Source organism: Lytechinus pictus, chromosome 1, assembly GCF_037042905.1.
Source record: "Lytechinus pictus isolate F3 Inbred chromosome 1, Lp3.0, whole genome shotgun sequence".
Lineage (NCBI taxonomy): Eukaryota > Metazoa > Echinodermata > Echinoidea > Temnopleuroida > Toxopneustidae > Lytechinus > Lytechinus pictus.
The window spans coordinates 3,105,040-3,120,479 of record NC_087245.1 but is presented as its reverse complement, the minus strand read 5'-3'; the positions used below and the strand labels follow the sequence as shown (position 1 = coordinate 3,120,479).

General features: G+C 34.2%; 1 protein-coding gene across 1 annotated transcript in view; it reads right to left on the bottom strand.

Annotated features, from left to right (window-relative positions):
* Nucleotides 1–15,440, bottom strand: part of LOC129254219 (alpha-1,6-mannosylglycoprotein 6-beta-N-acetylglucosaminyltransferase A-like) — a 69,705-nt gene that overhangs the window by 30,765 nt on the left and 23,500 nt on the right. Inside the window, exons 5-8 of the mRNA XM_064104617.1 lie at nt 13,837–13,916; nt 12,240–12,329; nt 11,378–11,452; nt 5,744–5,908 (exon numbers count right to left, since the gene is read on the bottom strand). Coding sequence (XP_063960687.1) covers nt 5,744–5,908; nt 11,378–11,452; nt 12,240–12,329; nt 13,837–13,916 — 410 coding nt within the window. The remainder of the gene's footprint in view (nt 1–5,743; nt 5,909–11,377; nt 11,453–12,239; nt 12,330–13,836; nt 13,917–15,440) is intronic.

Sequence of the window (15,440 nt, the reverse complement as noted above, 5' to 3'; positions counted from 1 at the left end):
AAGGCAAACTGCAGCTGCACGCACTTAATATGCAAATGAGCAGTCAGCCAAACCATCGTATCAGCACTTCATTGACTTTGCATGTGATGTGAAAAAGCAATACAACATTTTGACTGACTGCGCGCATTGAACTCGCGGTCAGGGTTGTTATGTACGCCCTATGGCGTTTTTGTACAGGGGAAATCTAAACCGCTCAAACCGAAAATACAAGCATGTAGCTCTTTTGCGTTATTTTCTCTGATTCTTGGTTTTGTGTAAAAATAAAGATACCAATGTCAAGCAATTGTCTTGGTCTTTCCAACCATGTATTTTTCTCGCAATGAATATGTTGTAAGGCTGGGGAACTACATGTAAGTGTGAATATTATAGTAAACTTTGAAGTCGATTTTCTCTGAAATGGGTTTACTCCGTCGTATTTGTGATACGACGGTTCGGATGACCGCCGACGATATACGCAGTTTAGTTACATTTCATGGGCAAGATATAATTTTGCAAATCAAACATGGTACAATGATAGAGAGACTGTCTTTGATATGCTTATGTTTGGAGAAGCAGTAATTCAGAATGATACTGATGCACCATTTTGTTATTTTTAGAATCATAGACATAGACATAGCTAGTACCCGGTACTTAGGTTTCACGGTACACCATGTATGTAACCATATAGCCTACAGGTTCAGCAGCCTCAATTATGACCAAGAGTGAACTCTTTTTTTTGCATATTACGAGCCTAGGGGTGCGTTCAATCATTTTTCCCAGTCACATGTACATGAATCAAAATGCTACATGACGGTAAATATGATACTTGTACGGCCTATTGGCTGTATGCTTACTTCAGGAGAGTGCATACAATCACAATGTTTCTACCTATTTTCAAGTCCACCCACTCCACATCCCAGACCAATGAGTTTGAAATAAAACAAAAGTAAAGGTTTACATGGATCATAAAAAATAGACGTCCAAAAACATAAGAATGCCCACGGTAGTACATGTACCTGAAACCTGTTGTGCCATACGCCATGGTTTCTCAAACTCCTGTAGGAACTCGGAAGGACAGCTTTCTGCTGGTAAACGCCAAGCTGGTATATAACCAATTAGGGCAATTCCATGGAAAATGTTCACTTTAGAGAAAAAATGAAGTTTCAGATTTCACTTAAGCAGTCAAATTTTCTTAAAAAGTAATCTTTAAAGTTTCAATTTCCAATAGAAAAATTGCAATATTGATAAAATTTTGTATTTTTTTCCATTATCCAAAAAATAGAATAGTAAATTGCAAAATCTAAAAAAATTTGCTATTTTTGAACAATTCATCTTTCCTGTCTCTAATAAAAGCAAATAAGGTCCCAGAGGTCTCTTTTAACTTTTGAATAGTTGATTAATGTTCACATCAACAGAAAATCATCGTTAAATTTTATGCCATTCATCAATTTTAGAGAAATTGATCTTCAGATTTGTGTGATTTCTTTATCATTATCAGTGTCATGTCCGTTACGTTTTTCACTTAAAGTTTTCACAGCTTACAGGAAATTTGTCTGAAGGTACTGCAGATTTAGATTCTATGTTAGAATCAAACCCCCTACCATGCGTAGCAATCATTTTCCCTTACCACTTCTCATTTTCATAAAAATGGCGTAACGGACATGACACTTCGCGTAACGGACATGATGCCTTATATATGACAAAAGGCAGCATTCACAAAAACAAAATATTAGGCTCAGTGTCACAGACTGAGGTCAGTCGCAATTGCTTGAGGATAGCTGGATGTAATAACTCCTAGAATCTGCATGTCATTCAAGCTATTTTTAGAAGTTGGTGAATGATGAAAGTTCAGCTCTTGTTCTGGTATATTTTTCTGAGAATTAACGGTATGCCACATAATATTAGGATAAGATGCAGCTAGATCTGGCAACATACTCAGATCACAATCTGCATCATTTGTGTTTGAACAATACAATTGATTATCTTAGGTGTTTGCACTGACAGTTTGGAGCATGATGAAATTCCAACTTGTGAATTCACGAGATCATTGATGATATTGCTTCAAAATATCTGACTTTCACCAACCTCAACTTCTTCAGTGATGGCACGGGCTCACATTTAAATATCTGTATCTTTGTTTACATGACGTAGCTCTATGAATCCATGAATCTACAGTGGCACTTCTTTGCAATATCACAAAGCAAAGGGGCTGTAGAAGAAATGTGGCGCGATCAATAAATTATATCATCATAGTATTTTGGTCAGCCATAATCTCAATTTGAATGATGTATCTTCATTTGTACACAAGCAGTGCGGACAATGCAACAAAATTAGATACAGCCACATTTGTCAGCAAGCAAGATCGTAAGATTTAGAACATCCAAGATTTGATGAAAGGATGATTATATTCAGGATGATATTCATTTTGAATGAAAAAAAATGTCAGAAGCGATTTACAAACATTCCGATTACCTTTCAACTCATACATAATCGATAATGAACGACTGGTTTCCAGGTACTGTTTTGAAATTTTAAAATACTTTTTAGTATCATTTTTTAATATCTTAAAATGAAATTAATAATAGTACATATTCTTTATCATAAAATACATTTCATAATATGTTCATCTTGGATTTATATAGGTCTGGTACATTTTGTTTTCTTCTCACAAAAAATGAGATTTGGTCTTCTCAGTGTGCCGTAGTGGTACTATAAGCATTGTATTGTATTCTACATGTATATAAAATTATCATGTAGGCTATAGCTATTAAATTAATAATACCTGCCAATAATATCTACATGTTTTTCTTAAGAATGTTAGTAAAGGTACTTTGCTGTTACATAATTACATTCATTATTCATATTTCTTTCATTTTGAAACTAAGAAGTGCTGATGAAGTTCACTTCGTAAGGGTGTCATGTCCGTTACGCTAGTGTATATTGTCAAATAGAAAGCCATGAATAAAAAATAATCTTTACTTTCAACTTTTTCTCTTTTAATTAGGTGTGGCGGATGGTAGTAACTGGAAAACACTCATTAACTGTTGTTAACTGGTGTAAAATAAATTTTTCTGAATATTTTTTTGTTTTATAAATATTGTACGAAAAGCCCCTCTCTCAAATTGCAAAATAATAGGAGATATTACAGATTACCAGTTATGATGTGTGTCTCCAACCTCTAGCCTTATCATGTAAATAATTAGACTTGTACCATATCTTGTAATAAAATAATTATATTCGCTTACAAAAAGTGGACGAAACTGTCATGTCCGTTACGCTTCGTGTGTCATGTCCGTTACGCTACATTTTGAGCTATGAATACAGAATGCACTGCAAAACTGTTGTTAAACACCTTTTTATGGATAGAGCATGATCTTAAGGTTAAATTAACACCAACATCAGGTGCATGCAATCTAAGAATTCACAGGAATTTTGATTAGCATTAGGAGGTAAAAATGCTTCGTCCATTTCGTGTCATGTCCGTTACGCTCACAAAGAGTGCAATTTCTCTGCAACTGTTCAACGAAACGATTTGAAATTTCATGTGTATGTAACTGATACTTAAATGTGTCTGATAAGCTCAGTAACAATTATCAAAAGACTGCTAATTCTACTGTATAAACCTTTGAATTACAAAAATTTGTCTGAACGTCATGTCCGTTACGCTGGAATTGACCATTACCAGAACCTTGGAAACATTGGTTTTACCTTTTAAGAAAGATCTTCATTGCATCTGTTTCATGTTTGCATTAAAAAAAAGATGTTTATCTTACGACCAATTAAAATATCATTGAATATATCTTTGGTGTGGACTAAACAACTTTAAAGAACCATGTTCCTGGGCTAAAACTCTATCAATTGAATGCAGCCTCAGAGGCTCAAAATCATAAAAATACTGGAGCAACAAATCATATGACAGTGACTCACCATATCATAATTTACAAAAGCTCTAAAAAAAACATTTGCCTCCAGGCTTACTTTTGCAATGATGTGGATATGCAAGGTATGCTTCCCTCTTTTTTTCAATACTTTGAATTCCTCAGTAACAAGACAACTGAACTTTGTGCACTATATCTTGAAAACAATGTTGTGTTTCCTGACAACATCAACGTAAGTATCATAGAAACTAACTTTCAGAGGTATATACATACATGTATACATTCACGGAAACCACATCTCTTCCGATCATGATACTCAGTTATATTTTTGTCTATAGATTCGTTCAAAATCAGAGGTAATCGTGGCATAATTTCTTTTCAATACATCAAGAAATGTATAAATGCTATTGATTGGCAATTATGAATATAAAAGAAAATCATGTATGCACAGGTGTTAATGAGTTTACAAAGATATGGTAGAAGATCTCATTTTCACAATTGCAAGTTTTTCTTAGTGGCCTTGATGGAAAGATTTGAATCAATTCAAACTGATGCCTTTTCCAACATTTAATTCAATTAATAAAAAGGAAATTCATAATTAATGATGAATACTTTTCCTAAACAATATGACTATAAAAACAGAAAAGCTATACACCATGTATTTGCAATTTGTGAGATATTAGTACTCATGTCACTTCAGCTACATGCATTATATTCTCATCAAGCATGACTATAAGATCAATATGGCAGAACAAAGATATAGAAGTAGGACGATACAGAGGATGAAAACAATCCCAGTGGGTTGCTATAGTAATATATGGTAATAATGCATGGGTGTCGTGCAGAGCAAAGTGGTATTGCTGTTATGATGCCAACATCAGGAGTTCGTGTAAATTCACAGCAAAAAGTGGACAGGGTAATCTACTCTATTTTTAAAGCAATTTGATAATTAGTAATGAAATAAATCAGTATATCAAAAGAGCAGAGAAATGCATGACTACAAAAAAGATTAATTCAATAACTATGAAATTCTAAATAAATGAATGAATATATGAATTGGTGAAGTTATGAACACATACACAAAAATAAATTCACAGATAAACATTAATACTAAGAACAATGAAAATGCAAACTAAAAAAAAATCATACTATACAAATTTGTTAGCCCACTTTCAACTTTCCCTTTTAATATCTACTTGATTTGCTCACACTCTTTGCTCATTAAAAAGGCAAGAAAATAAAGATGCAGGGAACATTATCAGTGCTAGAGAAAGTCCAAATGAGTAATTTGGGATATGCGGTCACATAAATCAATGCTTCTTTAATGAGTGCCTCAAGCATGCATGGTTTGGAGGAAAATACCTTCCTTGAGGAAAATGTAATTTTGTAAGGGAAATAAAGTATCATATTGAACTTTAAGGCAGGTAACATGACTGGATGAATTGCAGCAAGATGTCACTTCATGCTTACTGAAGAATCAAATTCTTGAATTCTTCTTACTAAGAAATCAGAAATGATTTGCATTTACTTTAGAAAATCAATTCAAATACAAGAAAAGACCCAAACTACCAACTCTTTTTTTTTTCATTTTAGTGTACAGAGGGGCAAGGAGTATGTTATTATAGATCTTCATCAAGATTGGAAAAGACACTTGATCCCACACTTCAAACATGAAAGTTTGTATTCATTATATACTTGTAATTATCCTTTTTATTTTATAGTGTCAGTCAATATTTGAAAATGCCTTAAGGATTATGCAATAAAAAATTTGATGTGGATTTTGCATCACTTTTATGATAGCTAAAATATGAACAGAGAAATAAAAATAAAAGTATTAAATCAAACAATGTCTGACTATTGTCTATTGATTATCAGATAATAATTACCTTCTTTCGTTCTCTGATTTTGTCTCCTTGTAGTTTGCTGAATTCTTCTGCCGCAGGTACCCACATAGAATCCCACATCCTTGATATCCTCATCTTAATCCAACGGAACTTGGTAGGTTCCTGCATCAGATTGAAGAGACCTTGTTTCTCAAACCGGATCTTAGCCTGTAGAGTGGTAGACAGCATTCAAAGCAAATTAAACTCTTTAAGACATACATGTTAATGAAGTTTATCCAAGGGGTTTACTGTAATCTTGCTCATCAAGCTATCAGATTCGGTGTACAAGATTGAGAAATGAAGAATAAATCATAGTTCATCAACATTGCATGATACAGAGGAATCACCTTTTCATAACAAACTTCAAGAATTTGATTGGCATGTAAATCAATGGATCTAAATCTATATGCTTTTGGACATTAAACGAGTTGCGAGGAAATGTATGGAAATGAAAATGCATTTTACCAAAACTGCAGTATTCTTTCTGATGATAGAGCCAAAGAATGGAAGCTATCTTAACCCAGACACATTGATTCATATCTGGTTTGTAAATTTTGTCCTATTCTGTTTCTTTCACCTTTCACACTGATAAAGTAGGATACAGTAGGTCCATGGCAGAATTCACATGTTAAAATTTACAGATTTTACTTTATATCAGTGTGAATAAAAACCAATTTCATCTTAAACTGTGTACATGTAATTAAGGTGTTTTAGATCAATCTCACTTTGTCCTTGGTTTAAACCCAAGGCATAAACAATTACCACTAGATGCCAAGATGGGGAAACTGGATGTCTTCCTAATGTACCTGGTCATGACAATCACATTATCAATTGTTTTTCTCCAGTTAAAATCATAATCATGAACCATATATCAAAATGCTTACACAAAACTCCTGACAGAATTCAAGCTAATTTTCATCATAACAGATTATCCCTCATATAATGCCTAGACACTTGACCCAGGAAGTAAATGTCAACTTGGAGCATTCCTAGGGTCCACGGTTGCATGTGTGGACTGAAGAAGGTCCATCAAAGTCATTTTCAATAGCCAACAGAAAATTGTAAAAAAACAACCATGGTTTCAACTTGTGTTTCTTCGGGTAATGCTACCTTATCATATTTATTTTCACCAACCTACATACAGCTCTGCTTTTAACTATCATATACATGTATCTTGGGTGTCTGCCTCCATCTTTCTCCTTCCCGTTCTCTCTCTCTCTCTCCTTTTACTTGGTCAAGTGAAAATTGATTTCTCATCACATCTCACAGTGGTGCTGCAGCCATCCTTACTCACTTGCCAAGGTGTCAAACCAAAACCAATGAATATAATATCAACCCTTGGGAATGAGACCACCAAATTGATGCTTTGGCTCTATAGTTTTAGATGCCACATAGCTCGAGCCATGCATTGTGAAAATCCTTACAACCATGTTTGGTATTTGCAAGCACACTCATGAATATTTAACAGTGGTTTGGGAGTATTATAGATCAGTGGGATGCAAGGTCAAGATCTTGTGTAATATTCATCAACCTTCAGCTATTTAATATGTCTATTTCAACAACTGATGGCAAAATATTATTATCATTTCACAACTTAGGTGTTATTAGGATAGATCAAATGCTGGCGAATCAATTGTATAAAATCAATATGTTCTGGTGCTGCATTTCTAATTGACATGTACCACAACCCTATAATTTATCAAAATTGGCTGACAATATATTATTAATACATTTATATCAATCTATATTAGTGTTCACATCAACTACAACATTAAAGACTACAGTATACATGTAATGTTCGTATCACAGGTCATCACACAGTATTATTTTCCCCATTATTAATTTATATGTTGTTTACACATCAATATTTTCTCACCATCTATCATTTTCACCTTGTACCTGCTGGTGAATTTCAATATCAAATTGTTCTACCTTGGTTTTTTGTAAATGTTTTGGTTGAAAATTATATGTATTGTCTTTATTAACTTTAACTATCTCAGCTCTTATTTTATCTTGGATCTTTTTTTTTAGAACATGCACAACTAATGACCTGATGGCCACTGTAGCATTAAATCACAAGACATTTCATGAGACATTGAGGCTGTTCTCACTACGTTCCTAAAACTAGTTTAGTGGAAACTAGTTTAGTGGAAACTAGTTTAACGCGTAGTGAGAACGGTCGAAGCGGTCTTGGAAGCGATCTTCCAAACCAGTTTGGAAAACCACCTCGCGATGTAGTTTTCAAGATCGCTTTGCCTCGTTAAACTGGTTTTAGCGTAAGTGAGGACACAACCGTTCTTCGGGAAGCGATCTTCGCACATTTTGAGCGCGCTACTCCACACGACAGGTGTAGAATGCCTATGCTGCGGTTTCGAATTTCGCGCGAAACGTGTCACCCCACTGAGAGCGTTTCCATAGCAACAAGAGCGCTTTACGTGAAGTGATTTTGAAATCCACTTACGTGTGATCAAGTGGGAACGCTAGCAAAGCGATCTTCCAAAGTGGTTTCCTGAATCGGTTTCCAGTAAACTAGTTTTAGAAAGCGTAATGAGAACGGCCTCAATGTCATGCCAAGAATGAATATTTCTAGTGGTTTTACAAATTCAGTAGATGATGAATAAAGGTGATTAATTTTCATTCAAATTTGGTTTAATTCATTAAATGTTGGTAAATTTTGGTTGTTGAATGGTTAGTGATGATTTTCATTACAACAGTATTATAATACAGAGTTTGAAAATAGAAAGAAAATAAATACATTTTAAATACATGTACATATGCACAATTGCATATATGAAAGATCTCAATGTCACATAATTCAGGAGTTTTCCCCCTAACGATAAACAGAGGATTCAAGGACAGAGTAAATGTATTGTCAAATGGCGATCATGACAAAGAACGATAGAAGTCTTTGTGCAATATTGGTAAATCAAAGCAGCATTAAATATATTTGTAATTTTTCATCAGCTCATAAACTATGAAGAAACTGCTCTTCCAGTTCATCAATTTTTGACTAAATCCTTCTAATTTTTCTTTGTCATTTGATGGGAATTTGACAAAAAAATGTACTCTGTTCTTCAATACTGGTAAATCAAACCATAATTTTTCATCATCTCTGAAACTTAGATGAAACTGTTCTTCCAGTTCATCAATTTTTGACAAAAATTTAGGAATTTTTCTTTGTCATTTGATGTGCATTTGACAAAAAATTTACTCTGTTCTTTGCTGTCCGAAAACTCCCTTATGAGTGTCACCACAGACAAAAACTTGAATTCTACAGGTTTGGGAATTAGACTGTATTGATCTAGAGACTAGAGATTTCAAGATGATTGTTATACATGTAGGTCATCAAGCAACACATTGAATCATGATCACATTTGCAGGTAGCCTATAATCCAGGCTGAGGCTGCAGCTTTTGTCTTTTCATTTTAATATGAGTCTGATGCTGTTAAACAAGTCATGCTGTCTACGAATGCATGCAAAAAACTCTCACTGACCAATCACTTAGTGCAATCAATTTTGTGCAATGTAAATATAAATAGACAAAACATTTCTTACTCCTTTGTATTTTCATTCAACTCAAGGGGGTTAGAGTTGTCCTACGGGTGCTTACTAACGGCATACATGTATACCCATATATTTTGCAAACATACATTTTGGTAGATATTTTATATCAGTCTGCATCATTAAACCATGAAATCAGGAAAATCTACATGTATATAACATCCTGTTCCCATAAACAGGTCACACGACAGGAATTATTTGTACTTCAGGCTTTTTGATATATATAGTGTGCAGATGTAAAATTAAATACAGTACGTAAATATAGTCAACATGTTATCGGGTGATTCCATATGTGTCGTACGGGACATTTCAACAATTTCTAGTCTCTTTATTGGCTGAATGATGCTTAAGCAATGAAACTTCCTTTTTTGTCATTGATAAAGTTATAGTGGGTAGTCATGTGAAAAACTCATTACAAATAAAAAATGTTTATGAGTGAATGAAAGGTGAAAATGTTGTGTGACGTACGGGACTCAGAAATGCCCCGTACGACATACAACATTTTCACCTCTAATTCACCCATGGATAATTTGCTTTTGTTGGTTATCATTTTTTACATGACTACCCACTGGGTATTACCAAGTAAAACAAAAAACAAAAACAAAACAACCTCGTTTGTTTAGACAGCAGGTTAAAAAGTGTTGTGAAAATGGCTGATTTTTCTAGCACTGAATTGCCATATCACAAGATCACTTAATCTAGGAGGGAGGTACATATAGAATGTATGCATGTACAGGTTCTATTAAGTTCAATATGGTAGTAGCATTGATGACATTAATTGTGCTGTGGGTCAAACAAACCCTCTCAGGATGCTCATAGAATGAGCCCGGATTTTTTTGTTCATGCAAGTATTTAACTTAAATTCAACAACAGTATCGGCCCTCACAATTCCAATCTCGACCCAGCAGGTCAAATCAAAAGATACATACAATACATATGGGGTACATGTTAATAAATTCATTTTGAAAAAAATTAACAATTGATATTGATAAAATATGAATCCAATATTATTCATGTCATATATGTAATCTAAACACCAATGGCAATGAGTGCAATATTTGTAATTCAAAGAGGAATAACTTTTACATAAATGTGATAGTATAAAGAAAGGTAGAGAGCAACAGAATGTATGTGTACATGCAATCAAATAGCCAAAATTAAAAAGGAAATTTTGAAGAGCTTTTTTCTCCTTATCAATAAGAAGTGCAATTACGGAAAAATTGATTTTAAATAGAGTGAAAATTTTGGCTATTCCAGCAAAATAAACAAAGCCTCTTTTTAGAGTGACTCTCACAACTTTTAAAAGCAAATTCTAAGTCCTTAAGAATAGTTAACAGTTTTCATTTATGTTTGTTTCACAGATTTCTTTTTTAAATAGACCTACTGTGTATGAGCTGACCTTATGAACTTGAAGTCATCTTGATCATGATATGAATTGTTAATGTTGAAGTCTGAACAGCACAGGTTGATGATTGATTAACAATGCCATTCTGTCATTTATTATTCATACTGAAATCGATGGTTGATATATCACATATGGGCCCTGTTGCATAAAAGTTTACTCTTTATATGGTAACTATATAATCAATTATGATTGCCAGAGAAACCCTAATTTGATTGGATCTTTGGCTCTGTTAGCATTGCAGTTTCCACTGGAAGGCACAATACTGGGTTAAATAAAGTTAGGAAAGAAATACACATGCAAAGATCATGATATGGTGACCACAGTATTTCTGAATCATATGAACTTACATTGGCTTAATAAAGTAACTCTAAACTTGCATTTGATATTTCTATTGCAAAGTACATTTGTCACAATTTTAATGACATTATTCAAAGAGTGGTCTAAACATACATGTATGTGTGAAATTTGATGAGAAAATCAAGTATTTCTACATTCTTTATTATTATACTCCGAGTCCTTTGACCCAAATTTGCGCAGATCAATTAATTTTACAGCTAATAGTGTCATAAAATCTTCAGAATGTGGAACTGACAGTGAATTTATGATTTATTTTGTCAGAATAAACTCTTTCCATTACTTTTTAACTTACATTCAGGTCCCAATTTTCTCACCTTTTCATAGTCCCGAAGAATTATACTCGGAGGATCAATTTCTCTGCCCTTTACTCTTGGGCACCAGTTTTCAACCTGTGACAAGACAAAATAAAACAAAAAGAACAAGGGTGTGTATGGAAACATATATAAGGGTATATAACATTTGGTGATCAAATGAGTTTAATTGAGTGCCCAGCAAGTTTTATAGAACCACTGAATAATGCATTGCTCAATACGTCAGTAGAGTAGAAATCTAATTTGATAAATTAGTCTCATCAGTTAAAGCATGTTTGTATTGTATCACATATTAAAGGGAAAATTGGTTTACTAAAGGCACTGGAAGAGAGGGGTGAGATGCATTCATCATGTGTTTCCAATTGTTAAACTGATTGCAAGACCAAATATTCTTATTTCCTCAAATAGACAAAACTGCTCAAGTTAAAGTTTATGTGGGACCACTTTCTTTTATCCATATATTTTGATAAAAAGTCAAATAAGTGTTATTTTATTGATAGAAATGTAGATTTATACATGTAATCAAGCAAGTTATCTGGAATTGGAGTTTCCACTAAAATCCAGCTCCAGGCAGTGAAGCCCAGTGATCTTCAGCCACCTCATTAATTCTTCTTTCTTTTTTTTACAAACTCAAGTCAACCCAAGTTCCTGTTGCGCATTGAAATACAAATCTTTAAAGATCCAACTAAATAAATAAATAAATGCCTGAATTGTCCACTTCTGATTAAATAGAAAATCAATTTATGATTTCGTTTGAGGGTTGCATTTGATTGAAAATCTTCCTGCAATGAGCAAAATTTGAGTTTATTTTAATGACTGTAAGCCTTTAAATCTGGAAGTCATTTGTCTGCAAATCTGGTCTTACCTCACTGAGATAAACCCTGAATGAACAGTCTGTACCATCAACTCCATACCGTGCATAACATGTATCAGATCGCCACATGTCCCTCATCCACTGTTGAAAAAAAGAACAATGAAATTGAGACAGAATCAACACATGCATTGATGGGAGCAATATACTGTATGATGATTTCTTCTTGAGAAATCATTTTCTTTTTATCCAACAAACATGTGTCCATTTCATACAAAACAACATATAGGCCTTATTAATTTGTAAAAGGATATTTAAGATTTCTTCCTTTAATAGACAGATTGAATCTTCTTCATCCTCTGCCTCCCTCTCCTTCTCTCTTTCTCTTCTTTGATTCAACCTGAACCCCCCCCCCTTCTCTCTCTCTCTCATCCACCTCTTCCCATCTCTTTCCCTACACATATTATTCTAACTCCTTTGTTCTTTCTCTTCATATCTTTTCATTCCGCACACCTATCCATTAATTCCATTCCCAACATTTTGATTTAAAGGGGTGTACACTTGAGCCTAAAATTGATAGGAATATCAAAAATAGAGTAAAAATCAAACAAGCAAACCGTATAAAACATCATCAAAACTTTCAAAAATTGTATTTTTATAATTTCGGGCATTTCTTAAGTTAAAGTCGTATAATGTAAACATAATCATCATCATGAATATCCACGAGTGAGCTGATAATATCCACGAGTGAGCTGATAATATCCACGAGTGAGCTGATAATATCCACGAGTGAGGTGACAATATCCATGAGTGAGCTGATAATATCCACGAGTGAGGTGACAATATCCATGAGTGAGCTGATAATATCCACGAGTGAGGTGACAATATCCATGAGTGAGCTGATAATATCCACGAGTGAGCTGATAATATCCACGAGTGAGGTGACAATATCCATGAGTGAGCTGATAATATCCACGAGTGAGGTGACAATATCCATGAGTGAGCTGATAATATCCACGAGTGAGGTGACAATATCCACGAGTGAGGTGACAATATCCACGAGTGAGGTGACAATATCCACGAGTGAGCTGATAATATCCACGAGTGAGCTGATAATATCCACGAGTGAGCTGATAATATCCACGAGTGAGCTGATAATATCCACGAGTGAGCTGATAATATCCACGAGTGAGGTGACAATATCCATGAGTGAGCTGACAATATCCACAAGTGAGGTGACAATATCCATGAGTGAGCTGACAATATCCACAAGTGAGGTGACAATATCCATGAGTGAGGTGACAATATCCATAAGTGAGCTGATGATATACTTTAATTCATTACATGATTTTTTTTAATGTCTTAAATCGTAACTAAGTACGTTATACCAATGATGCACAAACATAATAAATGCTTTCACAATCTTGGAGCAGAAACACAAATCTACTTTCTTTATAATAATGCCAAGAGAAAAAAACAAAAAACATGTACACATCTTTTTTCATATTTTTCATCCAATCTCAATGAAGATTCCAGAGTTTGCTTGCTTAATTGCACCATACAAACATACATTTTAAGATATTGATTTCACATATCATTTCAGGAACCTTTGGACCAGGTGTAGAATGAAAATCATTCTGATGGTACCTACCGCTATTTTTGCTTTACAGCTGGAGAATCCATTCAGTTCAGCTTCTGTAAGAGAACAATCTGCACCTTCTCCAATTAGTTCTATAAAAGAAGATTAAAAACATTTAAAAAAATTAAAGAATACACCAAAGGGAATGGAGAATGTGAAAAAATTAAATTCATTCAAGTTCAGGTGCTATTGCTGGCATAGAAATAATGTTTTGAAACATTAAAGAGCCATCAGCAATGACATGAAATGTACATTCCATGAAAGTAATTAAAAATTTGTAAGGGATATTGTAGCATCCAGCAGGTATGTAATATTGATTGGCCTTGAGGGGAGCATCAAAATGTTGCCGCAACAGAATCACATTGGCCTGAGTCTTCAGACAAGGGCAATATGGGCAATATATGTTTCCTCAAAGAAGAGCCAGTCAATATTCATTACAATAGCTGTATAATGTGTAATTCAAGCTATTATTTGGAACAATTTATGCCTATAGATAGATATTAAAGCTTTTCACTACTTCTGAGGTCAGTCGTGCATCTTGTATGACACGCAATAACACATACAAATCTTGCGCTTTTAATAGGTTTGATCAGCTGGGAATGCGTATGCACTGGCCATGCCACGCATTATCTACAATGCGTTGGCTCACAAACTGACTCCAACCAGATTTCGCAAATACTGAAATTTTAGCAATCAAAATCGCAAGCGCACAGGCAAAAATATGGCAAATGTTGCCCTCAGTTTTTAAGTATTCCAATTGGCAAAACCCGGAAGAGGGCAACATAATATATAGCAAATGTTTACCACTTTGGTCTAGGATTGAAACTACACTGTAGCATGCAAAATTTTAAGTTGTTAAAATGACTTGTATACTAGGTAATAATAGTCAATGTAGGCCAACACTGATGTCTGCTCAACAATAGTAAACCTTGTATGTGACTATCTAAAATATTCTAACATGGATCAGAGAATGTGTGTACACATATTCATGGTGTATATATACATGTATTGTTTTTTCTTCTATTCTAAAGGTGATTCATACCCAAGTAATAACAAAAATACTTGGAACTTCCTGATCAGAATTCTAGTCAGATTAGAATAGAAATACCATTCATTTGTGCAAAATGTGTGAAAACAAAATAATGTGGCAAACTTTTCCATGCAGGTATGATGCAAGGAACAAATTATCTGGTATTTTGAGGCCGGTCTGAACGTGGCATGCTAGGCCTACAATGATGATGCACTTTAGGGTATAAAACATTAACAGGGTGGGTGGTATGAAAGCAGCTACAATACTATGAACAGGGAGAGTTTCACAAAGATAAGTGTGACTTACATGTAGCGTAATGCTTAAAGCACCGACACACGTTATTTAACGCATAATCTGATAGATGGATACGCACGAGTGCGCATCACCTGCGCATGATCTGGCCTATGCGGTGATGTGTTAAATACCACACTCAACTAAAATTTAAGTACATTTTTAGAGTCACACTTATCTTTGTGAAACACACTCAGAATGTATTACGGTATAACATGTATTTGCAATGACATTGTTAAAAGAAAAGCATGTTTCACAGTAAAACAGATTTGAATTGCAGTACAATGTACAATTG